The 20,108-nt window shown below is 42.2% G+C and overlaps 3 protein-coding genes across 5 annotated transcripts; 1 reads left to right on the top strand and 2 right to left on the bottom strand.

The window, feature by feature from the left end:
- Window positions 1-495: 495 nt before the first annotated feature.
- LOC146578056 (H-2 class II histocompatibility antigen, E-S beta chain-like) lies at window positions 496-8,396 on the bottom strand. Its single transcript, XM_085256894.1, has 6 exons — window positions 8,211-8,396; window positions 7,852-8,124; window positions 2,521-2,734; window positions 2,373-2,440; window positions 2,167-2,292; window positions 496-1,728 (listed from the first exon to the last, which is right to left on the bottom strand). The coding sequence occupies exons 1-6, from the start codon at window positions 8,257-8,259 to the stop codon at window positions 1,703-1,705; spliced, it is 756 nt and encodes a 251-aa protein (XP_085113020.1). The 5' UTR covers window positions 8,260-8,396; the 3' UTR covers window positions 496-1,702.
- A 1,814-nt stretch (window positions 8,397-10,210) lies between these two features.
- LOC146578055 (zinc finger MYM-type protein 1-like) lies at window positions 10,211-12,156 on the top strand. The gene has a single exon (XM_085256638.1). The coding sequence runs from the start codon at window positions 10,248-10,250 to the stop codon at window positions 11,859-11,861; it is 1,614 nt and encodes a 537-aa protein (XP_085112764.1). The 5' UTR covers window positions 10,211-10,247; the 3' UTR covers window positions 11,862-12,156.
- A 415-nt stretch (window positions 12,157-12,571) lies between these two features.
- Window positions 12,572-20,008, bottom strand: LOC146578054 (H-2 class II histocompatibility antigen, A-U alpha chain-like). 3 transcript variants are annotated; one of them, XR_014889910.1, is made up of 5 exons: window positions 19,887-20,008; window positions 19,577-19,822; window positions 18,902-19,186; window positions 13,587-14,818; window positions 13,318-13,454 (listed from the first exon to the last, which is right to left on the bottom strand). XR_014889910.1 is itself a non-coding variant. In XM_085256919.1 (5 exons), exons 1-4 carry the CDS (start codon window positions 19,942-19,944, stop codon window positions 14,790-14,792), a joined length of 618 nt encoding a protein of 205 aa, XP_085113045.1. In that variant the 5' UTR covers window positions 19,945-20,008; the 3' UTR covers window positions 13,323-13,454; window positions 14,779-14,789. The 3 variants fall into 3 exon arrangements, 2 of the variants coding, with proteins under 2 accessions (XP_085113033.1, XP_085113045.1); XM_085256919.1 differs by having other exon boundaries at window positions 13,323-13,454; window positions 14,779-14,818; XM_085256907.1 differs by lacking the exon at window positions 13,587-14,818 and having other exon boundaries at window positions 12,572-13,454.
- Between the last annotated feature and the right edge of the window lie 100 nt (window positions 20,009-20,108).

The following is a 20,108-nucleotide window of genomic DNA, read 5'->3' as shown; positions in this document are numbered from 1 at the left end:
GTACACAGACATGAAATGAGCCTGCAGGTTTGAAACTTACATCTGGTTCTTCTCTGGTGTTCATGCAGACAGCTGTGCAGTAAATAACCATCTGTACTAACACACACATGCTCTTTGTACTCAGTATTTGAATATGAAAATATAGAGTTTTTCCCACTGACTCAAAGACACACTGTTAATATCAGTTACATAGGGACTCATTTACATTAAGCTCTGGAAAGAAGAAACACTGGACTGTCCAACAAGCAGAAAGAGGAAGTTTCTAATATCCAAATATGACAGCAGAGGTGCACCTGAACAGGTCACCACTCTGTGACAGAAACATGAATATGAGTCTGTTGATTTTTGAGAATATAAACATAACGCTGCCTGTACTGATCAATATCGCTGGATCGCTCTGACGCTGACATGATCTTATAAACCTGTCAAAGACTTTTGTGTGCACTGATGCAGCAGTCACATGTTCAAGCTGAATAATCACACACACGCCACTTTTCAGTTATTTATTTATAACAAATGTTTGGAATCATGTATGATTTCCGTTCCACTTCTCACGTGTGCACCACTTTGTGTTGGTCTTTCATGTGGAAGTCCAATAACATTGATTCATGTTTGTGGCTGTAATGCGACAAAATGTGGGAAAGTTCAAGGGGGCCGAATACTTTTGCAAGACACTGTAGCTCTTTTCATTTTTAGTATTTGCTGGCCAGACTATATACAGACATTTAGAAAGAAACAAAACAGACAGTTTTTTCAGCTTTATACTTAAGTGGAAACTGATATTGAACATGAACAAAATGTAACACAACACCAACTTTAAATATGAAATATAAAAAATATGTATAAAAAGGTTTTTCAGCCTGGGCCACACTGGAGTTTTTAAATCTCCTGCTCTTTTTTTGTGCGTTGCCACTTCTCCATTCCTGCCTCTCTGCTCCGTGCATCATCATCAATCAATCATCAATTCTTATCTGTGATTGGACTGTAATGATGCACAGTAAAGTTTAGTAAAGCTCGTCTTTGAAATGTCTCTCTAGCCCAGTTGGTGGAGGAGCTACGGCATTGCAAAACACTGACGGTAAAACCTAAGCAGAGTTCAGACAGCAGTAGCCTGTGAATGCTTTGTGCTGCCGTAATACACCAAATATCCCGTAAAGAACAGCTTCTCTTCTTTTCAAAGTGGATGCGAGTCCTGAAGGATGACATGCTCCAATCCAGAAATCTCTATGGCAGCGGTCCCCAACCTTTTTTGCGCCACGGACCGGTTTATGCCTGACAATGTTTTCACGGCCTTTAAGGTGTCGCAAATAAACACCACAAAAGAAAATTAGTACCGCTAACGAAAAAAGAAGATTTATTCATAACACGCGTTTAAAGACCCACAAAAACCGAGTTAACGACAAAAACAAAAATAACACTAAAAACCGCTAAAAACCCTGAAAACCATACATTTTACACCCGAACCTCAACTCTCACAGCCCGGCACCAAACGACTCGGGGTTGGGGGACCGCTGCTCTATAACATATTAAGCACAGATGGTAAACTGCAGTCAGACCCTGAATACATTTTCTTCTTTTGGCACAGATATTGTTTCAGTTATTCTTTGGTGTGCTGACATATTGGCTACACCGTCATCAGTCTGCTAAACACAGGAAGCAGCTGACTTTAAAACATCAGAGAAAACCAGGACCAGGAACAGCCTCAGTTTGTGGGAACCAGGATACGACCTGGAGAAAGAAGAAGAGATGAGGACACAGTCACCAGCAAACTCTGAAAGCACTTCATGGAAGCTGATTTTAAACTGAGCAATACTGATGATTCAGAAAAGTTTCATGTTTTAGGGATTGGACAAGGACCAAGAGTTCTCTGAAACCAGTAGAAAACCTGCGTTTGAATGCAGCCAAAAACTAACACTTGTCTGAAAATGTACAGTATTATTCTAGAAATGTGTGAAACTGGCCTTAACCTGCCCAAAAGTGTACATTTTAAAACATCAATATATTAAAAAAAATATTGATGTAAACCTGATCAAAACCAGTTTTAGACCCATCGTATGTGGTTTGAGATTTTGTATCTCTGAACGGTTTCAGTCTGGTCTGAACTGGTTTCTGGTCTGAACTGGTTTCTGGTATGAACTGGTCTGTGAGTGAGAGTGGTTCTCTGACCTCGAGCTCTCTGTCTGTAGTAGATGAACCCAGCCAGAGACAAGATCAGACAGAGGAGCAGTCCTGAGGCGCCGACGGCAAGCTTGTCCCTCTCTGTCTTAGGCATGAATGAGGATGAGGAGGGATCTGAGTCACACAGGTGAGGGTCAGACAGGTGGAGAGACAGACAGGTATGTACAGGTGTGTAGATACAGACAGGTATTTACCCCAGTTAGTGATCAGAGGTTTCTCCAGGCTGGCGTGCTCCACCACACAGGAGATCTTCTCTCCAGACCTTCGACACAAACATTAGTGACTCTCAGATCTGGACTTTAAATGTTTAAACTTTAGCACTATTATTATCATGATGCTCACCTGGGTGTGTACTCCAGGTAGCAGTGGGTCTGGTAGTACCAATCACCATCCTCCATCTCCTCAGTGGAAGTGACATCAGAGGTGACTTCCTGTCCGTCTCTGTGCCAGCTCACTTTGATCTTACTGGGAAAGAAGTCATAGACACTGCAGACCAACATGGCAGGATGGTGACTGGAGAGAGGCGTGGTGGAGTGAAGTTTGACAGTGGGCGGAGCTGCAAGACATTATTAGTTTGTGTTATCATTAACGTTCTCTGTATAATTTGAATGCATTTATTTAAAAGGCACAGTGCATATTAATAGTGCGGGTGGAGTGCTGCTGACTTTGACTGAGGACATTGTCAGGCAGTGGAAGGAATACTTCAAGGGCCTCCATAATCCCACTGACACGTCTTTCGTGGAGGAAGCAGAGCCTGGCGTTGAGGGGGAAGACCCACCAATGTCCAGTGAGTCAAGTCACTGAGGCAGTTAAACTACTCGTTGGTGGCAGAGCCCCTGGGTTCAGCCTGAGTTCCTGAAGACTCTGGATGTTTTGGGGATGTTTTGGTTGTGTTTGGGGTGGTACCTCTGGATTGGTTCCCATCTTTAGGAAGGGGGACCGGAGGATGTCTTACAACTATAGGGGGATCACACTACTCAGCCTCCCTGGGAAGGTCTATGCCAGGGTGCTGGAAAGGACAGTCCGTCCGTTATACATGGAACACTGGACCAGCTCTTCATCCTCTTAAGGATACTCAAGGGTGCATTGAGGGAGTTTGCCCAACCAGGCAGGAGGTCAGGAGGAGGTGGCCTCCAGCTCGCACTGGAATGGTTCACAGCCGATGAGAATCAGCGCCTCCAAATCTGCAGCCATTCTCCTCAGAAAAAGAATGGAGTGCCCACTCCAGGTTGGGGACGAGTCCTTGCCACAAGTGGAGGAGTTGAAGTATCTTGGGGTCTTGTTCACAAGTGACAGGAGGTTGACAAACAGATTGGACAGCTGAGTGTAAAAGCAGGGCTCTCGATCTACGTCGATCTACTGCCCCACCCTCACCCGTGTTCACCAGCTGTGGGTAGTGACCGACAGAGCGAGGTCTGGATAAGATCCCACCAGGAGGAGGCCCAAAGGCAGACCCACGACCAGTGTTGGGTAAGTTACTTTAAAAAAGTAATTAATTACTAATTACTAATTACTTAGTCAATATTGTATTTAAAATACGTATCTAATTACTGTGTCAGAAAAGTAACTTAATTACTCAATAAGTAATTTAACTAAATATTTCTTAAAATCCCTATAAACCTTGAGTGGACAAACAATAGAAATTAAACTCTTTAATAATAAATATTTTTTAAAGACGGAGACTACAGTACGCAGCGGCAGCATCTCTTCCACAGTGTAGCCTGCAATCATTCTTTAAGCTCCCCTTCAGACGCTTTCTGTGCTGCTGAAGTAAAATCAGGTTTTGCTGCTTAGCAGGAGCTGCCGCGGTGTTATCCATGGATGATGAACAAGGATCACTCAGAAGTGTTCGTCTATGCTCCGTGTCAGGCACTTCAGTAGATTACTCCTGCTATTAACAGCAGCCGATAGTTTTTACATATTACTGTAATGTTCTTGTCTGCTTGTTTCAGAAAAGTGAAGAGACGGGAATATGTCCATGTCATAAATATGTCCCCTGTCCCCTCTCCTCTTTGCATTAGCACTTGAACCTCTAGCTGAGGCTATTCGCCAGCACCAAGATGTGCATGGTATAACAGTGGGTGGAACAAATCATAAGATAGCATTGTACGCTGACGATATTCTGCTGTTCTTATCAAAACCAGAACAATCAATACCAGCTATTATGTCTACCATACATGAGTTCAGCTCATTCTCTGGTTACAGAATTAATTTTGGGAAATCAGAAGTTATGCCACTGGGTGATCAGATTAACTCTTTGCCAGATTTCTCTAATCCCTTTCAATGGTCCCCCAGTGGCTTTACATACCTTGGGCTAAACATTCCACCAGTTCTTAAAGATTTATGGAAATTGAACTTATCACCAGTTATAATAAAAATCAAAAAAGATTTAGATAGATGGCAAAAACTGCCGCTTTCTCTTATGGGGCGTGTGAACTTAATCAAAATGAGTATTCTCCCGCGTTTATTATATCCCCTACAAATGCTACCTTTATTGATCACTCAGAAAGTTTCTTGTGATATAGAAAAAGCCTTTTCAAAATTTATCTGGCGTGGCAAGAAACCTAGATTAAGGATTGGAACTCTACAACTGCCTATAGATAGGGGAGGCTTAGACCTACCAAATTTAATTTTTTATAATTGGGCATGTCATAGCCGTGTCTTATGGGAGTGGCTACATGCTTATCTAAATTCTTACTCTCACCTAGACTCTTGGTCCACTTTACCTTATTCCCTTTGGAGCTTAGCTGTCTGTGACAAAAAAACAATATTAAAAATGGGGATTAAGAACAACCCAATCATTTATAATACAATATGGGTCTGGGGGGAAATGCGTAAAAGGTTGGGTAGAGAAGATTGCACTTCACTCTTGACTCCTTTAGTAAGAAACAACGATTTTGTTCCAGGAATGTCTTGTAGCATGTTCGATAAGTGGCACAAAAAGGGATTAAGGGTAATTGGCGATTTGTATCAAAACAACACACTGATGAACTTTGAGCAATTGCAGTCAAATTTTAATATCCCTAGAGACCATTTTTTTGGCTTTCTCCAGGTTCGTAACTTCGTTCATTCTAGAATTCCACAGTCTTCAGAAATAGTTATATATGATGATATTGAGACATTTCTTATTAAGCGAAAAGACAGAACTCATTTTATCTCAGCTTTTTACTCTCTCCTATATACTCTTAGTAGCAACACACTGAGCGCTATTTATAAATGGGAGAGAGATCTTAATAATCAATACACTGAAGAGGAGTGGAAAGGAGCCATTAACATGAGTAGTTCCACTTTTACTTGTAACCGCTTACGAGAAACCCAATACAAAATCATACATCGCCTTTATATAGCTCCTAATGTCTTGCATAAGATTGCACCTCATATTTCCCATCTTTGTAGTAAATGTCAAAAAGAAACTGGCACTTTTTTTCATTACTTTTGGGAATGTAAATTAATCAAAAGATTTTGGAGCTTCATTTCTCAAGAACTAAGTAATATTTTTAACAACCTGATTCAAAGGGACCCCGGGTATTTTTTTCTTGGCCTACCCTTAAAAGAAGTAACATTGAATCACTTGCAGCGCAAATTATGTGACAAACTATTGCTGGTAGCTAGTAAATGTATTCTCATTAATTGGGTTAAGGATAAACCTCCCTCTGTGATGTTGTGGTACAGTGAATTATTTAAAGTTATTCCTCGTGAAAGAACTGCTGCTATTTTAGGAGGAAATGAGGGTCTCTTTCTCAATGTTTGGTCCCCTTTGCTTTCTTATTTGCCAAATGATTTGTCCCAACTGTTGAGGGGGGGTGGTTGCGATTAAGATGTTCTCAGTTAAATAGGAAGTAAGTGTAAAGGACATCTCATTCTTGGAGTTTATCTTTTTCTCTTTCTATATCTGTGGGTAATTAAGTGAAAATATGTTTTTTGTGTGTATGTGTAAAATTTTTATTTATTTTTTTATTTTTTTCTTTCCTTCTTTCTTTCTTTGCTTTTCTGTTTGGTTGTTATGTTTTATGTTATTCTTGATAACGAATAAAAATTGTATATCAACATAAAACTCGCTTCAGCCGAGTCAGAAATCTTCCGCTGTAGAAAACGACTGTGCAGCAAACTGGCGCGAAATGACGCGCAGCTGCACTACAGCCATGTTAAAGAGCAGAGTTTACTTCTACGTTTAGAAGATAAATTATTGAAATTAAATAATGATATTCAGTGAGTTTAATTATTTTACAATGTAACGCAAGTACATTGTAAGTAACTGTAATTAAAATACCTAAAAATGAACAGTAATCAGTTACTCTACTTTTTCAGTGGAAAAGTAATTTAATTACAGTAACGCATTACTTAGTAACGCATTACACCGAACACTGCCCACGACACACTGGAGAGATTATATGTCTCAGAAATCTGCTGTGGTGACAGCACAGAATGAAAGCTGCTGCTGGTTGTTGTAGTCAAAGTTATATATATTTGATAGATACGTTTATTTGATTTACAATATGTTTCGATTTAAAATTGTAACAAAATTAAAGTCAAAACTCTGAGCTTCTGATTAATGAAAGTTTTACATTATCATTCTAGGTGGTGGTTGCTAGGCGACAGGACCTGAACTGGAAGAGCTGATCGTGTAAATCTGTGGGCTGCAAACAACGGTGGAGGAGCTTGTGATCGAGGCCCCGATGGAAGGCACAGAGTGTACCATCCGGGGCCTGCAGGGGGCGCTTTGCCTGTTTAATTAATCATATTTGTAACCAGTCACACAGATGGGTCAGATAAGAGAGGAAACTTCTCACACGTTTCTTTCTCTGAGGTTGCACCGTCTCACTCCAGAGAGGAAGTTACTGTTGTAAACAGCCTGCTCATGTGGTTCAACATTCATGCTGTGTTTAGGTGCACTCGTAGATCGAACCATCTATAACCCAAAAGCAGAACACACAGGATGACTTCGCACTATCAGACAGCTTCCCCTGCACTCTCTGTTTCTGATGTTACACAGTCACAGCTTGTGTGTGTTTACATTTCACTGATCAGTCAGGTCAGCCTGTCAGCACAGCAGCTGTTTCAGCATTTTAGCTCACTTTACTGCAAAGATGCTGTAGAGAGTGAAACACACACAGATTAAATAACAGCAGTCACATTTATATGTGTGTGTTCTGATGATAACTTTATAAGTGTTGCCTCATATTGAATAACTCCACTGTTACACTGAGTCATAGATCTGAGCTGTAAATGTTTGCAGGTGTGAAGCTGCTAAACAAGCTGTGAAGGTCACAACCAATAAATGAACTGCAGACATCAGTGTTTCATATTTATCATATTTAAAATAGATGAATAAGATGAAAAGAAGGAAATAATTAACCTGTCAGGCTGCTCCGTGCTGTTAAAATATGTATATGGAAATATTAAAAAACAATTGTGGATGATTTTTCAGCTCAAAGAGTTTAAAAAAATAATATCACAATGAGTGTGTTATGAGGAACAGCTGCAGTTTGCCTGTGTCACCAGCAGGGGGCGCCGCAGGTCAGAGTCGTTCTCCGGCGTCTTATGTTCCGTGATCGATGATTTATTAAAGTTATTAATCATCAAAATTAGCTGCAGCTGTGAGTCCATCATAAATGATTCAGAGTGAGGTCAGCAGGAACACCTGATGATGTCACACAGACCACGCACGCTCACCTGATTTAGACATAAGGTTGTGGTATCTAACATCAATGTTTGGTTTGCAGTACGTCCCCTTCTGAGCCCTCATGGTAGCCAGCCTTGCAGGAATATTGTTCCAGGCCTCTGCGGTCTTCACTCCAAAGTCAGTGAATCCAACAAACGTCCCCACATTGCTGTCAAACCTGATGATCTCTATCATGTTGTAATAGTAAGAGTCGGTGAACCGGATGTCCTTCAGCTCCGTGGAGTTAAAGTCACAGCGAGACAGTCTGTAAGTCATGAATCCATCTGAGAACAAACAGAACATCAGACCGAGGGCGAATCATGTCACCGATCAGTGTATTAGTGATCACTGGTGAGCGTGTTGATGGTACCTGCTGTGCTGAGGCTGATGAAGAGGAGGCAGAGGAAGGATGAAGCCATGTTTCTAAGTTCTGCAGACAAACTGACTCAGTCTGACGGAATGCTGCTCGAGAAACAGGAAGTCAGGTCACATGACCACAGCATCATCTGTTGCTGTGGGATCAGCTCATAGTTCACACCAGTGGCGTCGTTAGGCCTATTTTAGGGGTGCTGAAGCCTCCCTAAAATATTCTTAAGCCCCCCTAAATAATTTGGTGGGGGGTTTTTTTTAGTTTTTTTTTTTTTTTTTTTAAACTTATTCGATTTTTTTTTACAGAACTTGCAGACAAATTCAATATAAAGATGCAGGAATATGAGTTTAAAGAAATAATAATATAAACCTGTCGCTATTCACACAAATATGATCATAACTCGGTTGGTCCCTTTCGCTTTACATTGTTAAGGTAGCGTCAGTGCTTCGTTATCCAATCCCTTCCAGTTGTTCACAGGGGACATCCACATGACTGAAAATCCAGTCCTCGTTTTCACTGCTACTTTACACTCCGCTCGTATACACCTGCAGAAACACTAGCGTGCATGTGGCAAACGGCAAGAAATCATGGATATACGCAAGTTTTTCAAGAAAGTAAGTCTTCATCACTGGCTGGTAGTAACAATTAGTTAGCTCCAGCTAACAGCAGAGAATCCCATGTAAATAATGAACCAGGTGCTCCCCATTTTGTAAATAAAAACCTGGCTAGCGCACTAAGTTAAATTGTTAGCATAATGTTAATTTCTGTCACTCGTTTTAGCTCTGAAAAATCCAGCTGAGCTCATTCAGGTATGGTTATCATCAGTGGAAATAATAATAATCACTCCATCCCCATTAACCTGTAGGAGTCAGGGCAGAGGAGCACAGAGAGGCAGAGGGGAGAGACGTCTGCTGGAGAGGTGAGTCAAAGGATGGAGTCATTTGTGATGGAGACAGTCTGATTAGAATTTTATGGGACTCAATATGGATATGAAATATGAAACATTTCAGTCACGGTACAACATATAAGACCTGTTTAACTTGAGCTTTTATTTAGGAGAGTCAAGGTTAGAAAGTGGAGAGAGCAAAGAGAGATATATATATATAAGTCAAATTAGCCTGACTCACATATTTTTGAGGGTTCTATTTTAATATTACTTCAATTCAAGTAATTTAGTAATATTTTTCAGGGCTTTAAATTGCAACCATTTTAGTCACATGCGTGCTCAAAATATAATGTTTGTAACTTCAAAATATTTGGGAGCAACAAATTACTGTGGAGCGGGAGCAGAAGTCATGATATTAGCAATTTACATTACAATTCAGTATGTTTTAATGTATCTTGAAGGGTGAGGCAGAAGGGGAGGCTGAGGGAGAAAAAGGTCAACAGGCAAGTTCAAGTCAGAGAGAGCAAGGAGAGACAGAGGAGCTGCAGCAAATAGATCGAGAGGCAGAGGAAGATCAAGTTATTACAGAGAGAGGAGAGCAAACAGGCCAAGAGAGGGAAAATGATGAAGCAGCTGCAGCAACTCATTCTACTACAGGGTTTGATTTAGGTGACAAAGACACAGGGCCCAGACAGGTGAAGCTGAAGAGCTATCCAGCTGATACTTTTGGTACACAGAAGCGAGCATTTAACCACAGCTGGTTTGAAAAGCACAACTGGTTAGAATATTCAGTCAACCAGAATGCAGCTTTCTGCTTCCCATGTAGAGTGTTTGGCAAAAACATCAAACATGATAGTTTGGTCAGTAACGGTTGCAAGAACTGGAAGAAAGCTTTAGTCATCTTTGGCAAGCATGAGATGGCACAAACACATAAGGACAGTGTTGTTACATGGAAAAGCTACCAGGGAACTAGCAAACAGGGAAACGTTGCACAGGTGATAGCAACTGCAAATGTGAGTGAGATAGTCAAAAGAAGAGAGTATCTCAGACGAATTGTTGCAGTCACCTCTATGTTAGGGAGACAGGGACTCCCTTTTCGTGGCCATGATGAAGGTGAAGACAGCCCAAACAGAGGGAATTTTCTTGCGTGCATGGAGCTTTTGAAGGAGTTTGATCCTTTTCTTCAAAAACATAATCCCCCATCAAATGCACAGTATATCTCACCAACATCCCAGAATGACATGATTGACTGTTGTGCCCAGGAAGTTACTAGTGTCATTGTATCTGAAATGACAAAGTCTAAAGTCTATTCCATCATGGTGGATGAGGCAAGGGATAAAAAGGCAGAGCAGTTAGCTGTTTGTGTCAGGTACGTGTCAGAGGGGGCAGTGAAGGAGCGTTTCCTTGCACTTGCAGAGATAAAATCATTTGATGCCCAGTCCATTGCAAATGAGATTCAGCAGCAGATCCAAAACTATGGTCTTGCAGAGCTTAAGTGTGTAGCACAAACATATGATGGTGCAGCCGTTATGAGTGGCTCCACTGGAGGTGTACAAGCACATTTTAGAAGGCTCCATCCTGAGGCTATCTATGTGCATTGTTATGCTCATCAACTCAACCTGGTTTTGTGCAATACTTGCAAGGCTGTCCCAGAGGCTGTGGAGCTTTTCAGCTTGTTGGAGTGTGTGTATTCTTTCTTCAGCACCTCCCTAGTCAATCATCATAAGTTCATGGAGACTCAGGCAAAGCTTGGATTGACAAAAACTGAGCTTGTGCAACTTTCAAACACTCGCTGGGCATGTCAGTTGCGATCAATCAGTGCAGTTCTTGAGACATTGCCTGCCATTTTGGAGTGCCTATCTGCAATTGGATCCCCCATAGCTGTTGGTCTCAGAGCAAAGCTCTACAAGTTCTCAGCAGTCTATGCACTACTGATGTTTCAGTCGATTCTGTCTGTAACCGAAGGACTCCACAAATTCCTGCAGAAAGAGACTTTAGACCTGGCAGAAGCTTTTATCTGCAAACAAGCTGTGTGTGACACACTTAAGGGCAAACACTCAGATGCATTTGCTACAGAGCTGTATGAGAAAACCAAGGCCCTGTGTAACACCCACAGTATCCCTGAACCAGGTGCCAAGACAAGGCACAAACAGAGGAAAATGGAGGATTTTGTCCTGGAGGCAACTGTGGGTTCACGCACTGAATTGAACAACTCAGACACATTGAAAAGAGAGTTACTTTTCCCTTGTGTGGATCGGATGGTTGGCGAGCTTGATCAAAGATTTTGCAGTGTAGATGCAGGGCTGCTAAAAGGCGTCCAGGCATGCAGTCCTAAATCTGAGAACTTCTTGAGTGAACCACACTTGAATGAACTTGCAAAGCACTACAGACTTGACCTGAAAAAAGAGGAGGTTCTGGTGGCCAGAAACTTTCTTACCCGGAAAACAGAGGCTGGATGTCCACCCAAAAATATGTTGTCTGTGTACAACCTCCTTGATTCAGACATGTTTCCCTCTCTGAAGGCAACCATCCAAGTTGCCCTAACAGTGCCTGTCAGCAGCTGCTCGTGCGAACGGTCCTTTAGTGCACTGCGTCGGCTGCACTCCTGGCTGCGTCAAACAATGGGTCAGAAAAGACTTCTCAGTCTTGCAGTCATGTCTATTGAAAAAGACACGCTTCAGCATCTGAGTCACAACAGAGTGATTGACCGATTTGCCACTCTTAAAAACAGATGTCATTCTTTGATGCTTCCACCCACCAAGTAACTGGTGATTGCAGCCAGAAAAATGTACTTTTTTATTTTCAGTTTTTTTCTTGTTATTGATGCAGCAAACACATTTCCTCTGTTTTTTTGTTGTACTGTATTATAAAGCAGACTGAAATAAAACAATAGATCTATTGGTGGCCTAGGATGTTTAATCTGTCCAAAAAAGTAGGAAAACAATTTCTCAGTCTTTGTTTTCTGTTTGTGAAATTTTGTGCTCATTCACTACGTTCGTTCATGTCGTGTGCATCTCTTGGGGGCTAAGCCCCCCCTGTCCTTAAAACCTAGTGACACCCCTGGTTCACACCCTTCACCTCCACGTGTGTTTCTGTCCGTTAAAGCTCTGAAAGCAGAGCAAACTGAAAACCTGCTTTCATTTACGTTTCAGTCACAGTCTGCAGTCATGGAAACATATTCGTGTGTAATAGTTATCTGCACCCAACACTGATGTCAGACCTGCTGTAACAATGAGAAGAACCTGTAACAATGACAGTGATCAGATTTACAATCAGCTCTGTGGGTGTGTGGGACTCGTGTGTGGCTGATGTTCCTGCGTGGACGCCACAGTGTGATGTCATCATGGCGAGCTCTTCAGAGCAGCTGGATCACATTTCACTGTTACATTAACATTACACTCAATCTGCATTTAAATATTCAAGCAGAGAAATTCAGATTCACATTTATAAACCAGTCAGACTGCAGCAGATGAACCTGAGCTCATATTAATGTTGCGTTATTGAAGAGTATTTACATCACAATATGAAGCTGCTTCAGCTGACTGTTGTTGTGATTTTGTGCTGTAGAAATTAAACTGAATGAAATCAGAATGAGATTTTATCCATATTCAGAGTAAATTTAAATGCCAGATATTAAAACATCTGGAATATAAACATGTTAGATTCATTTCTATAAACACTCACTGATTTTTCTTTCACCTGCTTTCATCAGCAGAGTCTTCATCAGGATTTAGTTTGACATCTTTGTGTTTGCAAAGACAAATTCAGACATCATTAATGTTCATTCTGTTAGAGCTCAAAGTCTGACTCCACACACACACACACAATCCGTCATTAAACTTTATTGATATATGAAAATCTGAAACACGGTTTGGTAAACAAAGACACATTATAGGAGTTTATGAACACTGAGGTCACATCAAACTGATCTCAGTCTCATCACTTTTGTGGCAGGAACAGAGTCCAGGTAAAATCTGCTGGTGGTGCGAGAGCAGCTGAAAATAGCTTTGCTTTGAATTCCAGAGTTAAACTTTATTGACACCAGCGGCTGACGGCACAGCTCATACAGATGTTCCATTATTAAGCACGTCAGCTGAGGCAGGTAAACAGGAACCAGACAGAACAAAGGATCTGATGCTCATTACAGGCGAACTCTGCACACTCACCTACAGCACAGTCACACTGATTAGGAGCTCGTCATAGAATGACATCGTCACCGTGAGCCAATCAGCTGCACTCGTTTCCTTTGATGAGGAAGAAGGTTCCAACAGCCACACCGAACAGACCGAGAGTCAGACCCACTCCACAGAACACAGAGGGTCCAACACCTGGATCAGGCTGAGCAGACGCCTCCACCTCTGGAGACACAGACACACAGAGAGAAACAGGATGACATGTATGTCTATGTAACTATATACACTCTACATCTACCTGCACTGAGCATGTGCACTGTAACTTTCACGTAGACTCTTAAAGATGTTTTTAAACACCTGGGTCATTAAGTGAAACCAAGAAAAGCCAAATCTGGAAGCATTTTAATGTTGTTGACAACACAAAGGCAGAGTGTAGAGGATATCACATGGAGCCGCTCCACAAACTGCACAGGCTCCTGACAGCTGTCCACCCATCAGTGCAATGGGAAGATGAAACACAGTCAGTTGAGTGTGAAGGTGCCAGTGTGTCTGCAACTGTTGCTGCTGCTGCATCTACAGCAGCATGCAGTACACCACCACATCCACCCGAACCAACCCAGAGCCCAAAGCAAAAAAGATGTAAATAGTTTAAATTTGAATTTGTAAATAGGCTATAAAATACAATAAACAACTATTTTTTACATTTTATGTGGAGTGAAGAAATAAAAGCACATTTACATAACAAACATATATAAAGAAAACACAACTTTTTACATTAGTCATTCATTTTATGCATAATCTTATATGGGTGTTAATAATAAATTAGTTAAAGCAACAAAACAACCTGAAGAGCCCCAAGAATGAGGTAACTATGAAAAACTATGGTGATTATGAGCACTGTGACATGACATGGAGGGGAAATACACAGACGACCTGACAAAGAGTGAATGAAACACACACTAAATACACACAGGAGGTGATCAGGGCAATGGAAACAACACATCTCCAAATATAATATAAGAAATTAAAATACACTCAAACAGCTGGATCACAGCTCTTCCCAAACAAGTAGGAATGAAGGCAAAGTAGCTACACTTGAGCATTTTAGAGGAAAAGAAACATTTAAATTCAAAGAACAAAAATATCTGTCTGGGAAAAGAAAAACAGGAATAACAGCTGTGTGATGCAGAACTGATCAAGTTATTTGAATCACTAGAATAGCTGATTAACCTCCACATATGTGGACATCACATCTTAGGTTGTCTGGACCATTATAGACATTATACTGTCACTGCTCGATCAGCATTTAAAACAAATGTCCTCATATGTGGATCTCATTTTTCTCAGAAACAAAAATCAGGTTTAAAAAAGAAAACAGGTAATTCTTTGTTTCTACCCTCATCAGGTCCCAATCAGCCCAAACAGCAAAGAGAGATTAGAAATGCCATGAAAGAGAGAGAGGGAGGGTCTTAGGAGGGACAGAAAGAGCACAGTTAGGTGTTGTGTTGGAGACAATCATAAAGAGATCAGTGGTATCTGAAACACTTGCCTTGATGCTGGTCAGACTGCGTGCAATCCTTCTTCTATGGCTAAAATAGAAACAACATTTCAAAGAGCATCAGAGAAGCATAAAACACGAGGCCTTCACCCTGCAAAGCCCAAAGTGTCAGGCTTGAACCAGGAACTAAGTTTTTGAGAGTCCCACAACATCAGAGGGATTTTTACTGCTCAACAAAAGAAGCAAATTGCACTTTATATGTTTAAGGAATGAACTGAGAATGAGAAAGTAAGAGATGCAGGAAGTCACACACACACTGGAGAGTGTGATTAGACAGTTTGTGGAAGAGGAAACATGCAAGTGAGAGGAAAAGGAAGTTAAAGAAAGGGAGAGTAAGAAGAGGTCGAGCTCACAGGACGAGAAAACAGTTACTTAACTGATGTTTGCACACACTCGCAATAACGACTCTCCTGACATGAAGGAAAACAGATAACTGCTCACAGATGAAGGAGCTCACCAACTGAAGGGTACAACACAGATCAGCAGGCCAGAGCCTGTGGAGGAGCAACACCGGCAGTATGCAGGCCGGGGTCAGCGATGGGGCCTGCACAAAGGTGGAGTGGAGGAGTCAGGCGGAGGACGACGTCTAAGGGTCGGCAGGCGTAGGAGGGGAACAACTATCACCTAACTATCCATCATATCTGCAGTGGACCACATGAAGCAGCTGCAGCAGTGACCCTCCCAACAAACTCCCAAGATTAAAGCCCAGAGCTCCAGCCCTCGTCTTACTGTATTTCATTACTCTGTATTTATATGTTTATGACAACAATGACAATAAAGTTCACTCATAATCCTAAAAGAAGACAAATAACAGGAATTAGGCCACATGTGAGCATTAACAGGAGATCATAAAGACATATTCATTATTAACACTCTTACATTAGAATATTATTGAAGGTTTAGTAACGTCTGCCAGATGGTAACAAGGAGAACAGCTGATGTGCTGGGTGGCTGTGGTCCTTGATGATGCTGTGTGCTTTGAGACACTGCTGGAGATAAACATCCTGAGTGGCAGGAAGCCTCGTGCCAGTGATGCTCTGTGGCTTCCTGCTGCTGCAGAGCAGCTTCTGTTCCAAACTGTGATGCAGCTCGTCAGCAAGCTCTCGGTCTTAGATTGTAGAAATTTGGAGGGATGTTGCCGTTCATGCCAAACTTTGCAGATATGTAACATGGAGGGAGGAGCAGAGGTGACCTTTGACCAGCCACTCAAGGCACTTGATGATGACGGATGTCAGTGCAACAGGGCGGTAGCATTTCAGACAGGAGACCTCTGATTTCTTAGGAATGGGGATGATGGTGGTTGTTTTGAGGGATGTGGGGACCCCTGACTGCCTCAGGGAGAGGTTGAAGATGTTGGTGAACACCCTGCCAGCTGGTCGGCGCATGCTCTGAGAACCCGGCCTGAGATGCCGTCCGGTCCCGGAGCTTTGTGAAGATTGACCTTTTTGAAAGATCATCTCACAGCTTCTGTTTTCAGAGTTAAAGTTACAGCCTCACTGTGCTCCTGAGGATAGAGCAGCGGCTCCTCGTTGTCTGCAACAAAACGAGCGTAGAAGTTGTTGAGCTCGTCTGCAAGAGACGCTGTGGGCTGGACAGTGCCGTGTTTTCCTTCTCGTAGTCAGAGATGAAGTGTAGTCCATTCATCAGGCGCCTGGCGTCAAAGCTGTGGTAGCTGGACTCCACTTTGTCCCTGTAGTCCTTTGTGGCCCCTTTTCAGAGGTCGTACCTGGCTGCTTCATATGCATCAGAACGCCCTGAGTTAAAGGCAGAGGTCCGCACTTTGAGCTTAGCAAGAATGTCCTTATCTACCAGGGTTTCTGATTTGGATATTTGCAGACGGTGGTTTTAGTGATGATTATCGTCCATGCATTTTCCAATATATCCAATGACAGAGTTCATTGATGTTGCCATCAGCTGCACCCTCAAACATCTGTCGGACCTCCTCACTCTCACTGTCTCATTTAAAGTGTTGCTGACTCAGAGCTCCTGTCTGTGCTGATATTACGGTGCAAACCAGAAGGATTTCAGTTACATGTATTATTTCAAATTAAGGGAAATGGGGTTGTTAAGTCTAATTGTTGAATGTTGTCATTGTGCTTCTTAAATTTGTAAGGTCTTAGTTCAATCTATAGGGTAAACTGTCTGCCTCAGAGTCAACCACCCAAATATGTAACAAGGTCCAATAGGGAACTTTGTATGATTGTAAACTGAAATTCATGCATGTCTGTGTAAATGTGTATGATTAGTCTAATACAGCTGCTTTAGCTTTTCAATGGGTCCTTTACCGTAAGAACAAAGGCTGTCATGCTAATAACGTATGCTTTATTGATCTCCGTGGGGAAATTACTCTCTCTGCATGTAACTCAGTGTAACAGTGGGCAGCAGAAAAATCAGGCGCCCGAGGAGCAATGTGCAGGGACCCTCAGGAGTACCTCAGGGTAGCCGTTCAGTGGGGGCGTCCACACTACCCACTGAGCTATCCCTGCCCCCGACCGGATGACAGAGATATACTGTGTCATCTAGTCCCTGTCAGTATTCATGCTTGAAGGCTTTTCAGGGAGTTTTTAGGACATCCTGATAATAAAGAATGACAGTCGTCCAGCCTGGAAGTAACAAATGCATGAACTCATTTTTCAGTAAGTGTGAGACAGGATATTTCTAATTTTAGAGATAGAAGCATGGGTGCAAAAATGGAAGAAAACAGTTTTCAATATGTGCATTGAAGGACAGATCCTGGTTAAAAATCCAGACTAAGTATCTGGTTAGATACCATATATGTCTAAGGTTTTTTAGGACAGTAAACTCAGTCTTATCTAAATGTAGGAGCAAAATGTTCGAGGTCATCCAGGTCTTTGGTTTCTGGAGACATTCCTGACTGGTGTGTGTTGGATACATGGAAGAGGGTGTCATCTGCATGACGGAGGTATGTTATGCCTATTGTGGTGTTACCTAAAGGACGCATGTGTAATGTAAACAGAACTGGTCCTAGCACTGAGCCCTGTGGAACTCCAGAAATAACCCTGAAGCTATCAAAGGACATTTCACAGCTCACACTGAGACCTTTGTTCAGAAAAAGAAGCTGCACCAAGATGAAATCCAAAACTGGGAATTAATTGTTTAATTATATCAATTTCACATATGGTGTCATGTAATCCACGTATGTAATTTGTGTCTACTGGTATGTTTCATGCCTTATTTTCATTTTCCTATAATTAGTCTCGTTTTAAGTTTCTTGAGAATTCTTTCAGGGATGTTGTGTCGTCTGCTTTGCAAACGAACAGGAATTCATTTGTCTTAAATTGGTTGACCAGGGGAATGTTGGGAAAGTATACTTATATAACTATATGCACTATATATCTATGTGCAGTGAACATATGTACTGTAACTTTCAAGTAGTTTTGCCCTCACCGTGGGTTATTAAGGTGGTTACGTTGTAACAGATACTGAACACATCACAGTAAAGTCACCTTAACGATCATTACAATACTACTGTATATAACCTGTATAATTAGGTCAGCTATTATTAACATGTTTATCATAAGATTATGCCACTTGCTGTCAGAGCACCTGTTGATGCATTCTGCTTGTTGCGAGATTTAACAACCAGGATTAATATGTGGCGTTTGACTGTGTCGTGACCTATTGTGATAATGCAAAGCAAAGAGTTCATCAAAGGGCCCCCAGCTGCAGATAACCCTGATCCAGAGCCCTGACCAGCCCCTGACCCAGCACCAGCTGTTTTTGGCTGGAGGACGAGTGGAAAGTTACCCTGCAGCAGCAGCAGGAGGTGGAGTTACTGGCCCCTATAAAGAGAAGCCACAGAGACATCTGCTCTGTCTGTCTCTGTGTTGCTCTGCTGTCTGTACTTAAGGCTCTACAGCCCACAGTTTGCTTTGCTTGCTTTGCTCTGTGTCGTCTTGCTGTTCTCTGTATGTTCTTACTTACTGTTCATATGATTCAGTGTATTAAACTCTGTTCCCATCGTTGGTGGGATGAGATGATCATATTGGCTCCAAAATGTGTGACAAAAATCATCGTGTCAAACTATCAGATCAGATCCAGCTGCTCTGATGAACACTGGCCTCAGTCTTTTGTTTAAATAAAGTTTTCTTACTATAGATCTTGGTCAGTGGTTCAGTCAGGGCCAGATGTCGCACTGTGCAGCTGTAGATGTCTCCCAGCTGTGCGGTGAACTGCAGTCTGGAGATCTGGGTGAAGGGTCCATCTTTGTTGGGATAGGGAACGTTGGTGCTGGATCCTTCTGTGACCTTCTGTCCGTTCTTGGTCCAGGAGACGTTGACAGGAGCAGGATAGAAACCAGTCACGTGACAGATCAGAGTGTTCTCCTCTCCAAACTCCACCTCGTCTCTGGTGTAGATCATCACAGCTGAAGGAGCATCTGTGCACAAACACATCAGGCAGAGGATCAGAGCTTCAGCTGGTTCCCATCAGCAGGTGATCGTGATAAACATCAATGACTTGTTCAGTCATTCACTGAGATGATGCCATCATTGTCTGTGTGAGAGAAACCAGCCTGACGAATCGTGAAGTTAAACTAGAGAAACAGGAGCACAGACAGAACTCTGCTCAGCTCCAGAGAAACTAATGAAGAAAAATAAATGTGGTCTTTAATAGAAACACAAATAGAAACATGTCAATTTCTAAATGTGTTTAAGGTGGAATGATTTCATACCTTTAATCAGTTTGTTTCACTGGCTGTGTTTGATTGGACTGATCATTTCAGGTAAACACAGGTGAGGTGAGACACACGTTAAATGTTTGTATTTACGGTTATTGGAAGGGTAGTCCTTCATCACCGCGCCAAGAGCCTTCAGGTTGTGTCTGCAGACCTTCAGCTCAGTCACAGCTTGTTTATAAGCGCCGGGGTAAGTCATAGGATCGGCAAAAGGAGGCAGCATGTAGACTTCCGTGTGGTTGTTAAAGTCTGCGTAGGCAACCTCCTCCCCATCCAGTCCATACATGTCCTCTGCATCGAAGTCTGAACAGCCGTTTATATGAACGTCACCATGCAGACCTGAAATGAAACACCGATCAATAAGCTGCTGCCGGCCTGCCAGAGTTTACCGAGACAAACTCACCATCGGCAGAGACACAGAGGACACAGGAGAGGAAGAGGAGCAGCTCCTTCATCTTCATCAGCAGCTCTCTGACCGTTAAACTGTGTGTGAGTATGTGTGTGTGTGTGTGAGTGAACCGACTGAAAGTGTAGCAGCAGCTGAGCACTAACTCAGAGTAGCCAATCACAGAGGTCACACCCCATGATGTCATCAGTATCCAGGCAGCTGAAGGGAAAACGATCT

This window comes from Mchenga conophoros, linkage group LG3 (genome assembly GCF_057382185.1).
Source record: "Mchenga conophoros isolate Kocher_MC1m ecotype Shallow Benthic linkage group LG3, M_conophoros_male_GT1.1, whole genome shotgun sequence".
Classification (NCBI taxonomy): domain Eukaryota; kingdom Metazoa; phylum Chordata; class Actinopteri; order Cichliformes; family Cichlidae; genus Mchenga; species Mchenga conophoros.
Note: the sequence above shows the minus strand (reverse complement) of the source record. Positions and strands in the feature narration are given on the sequence as shown.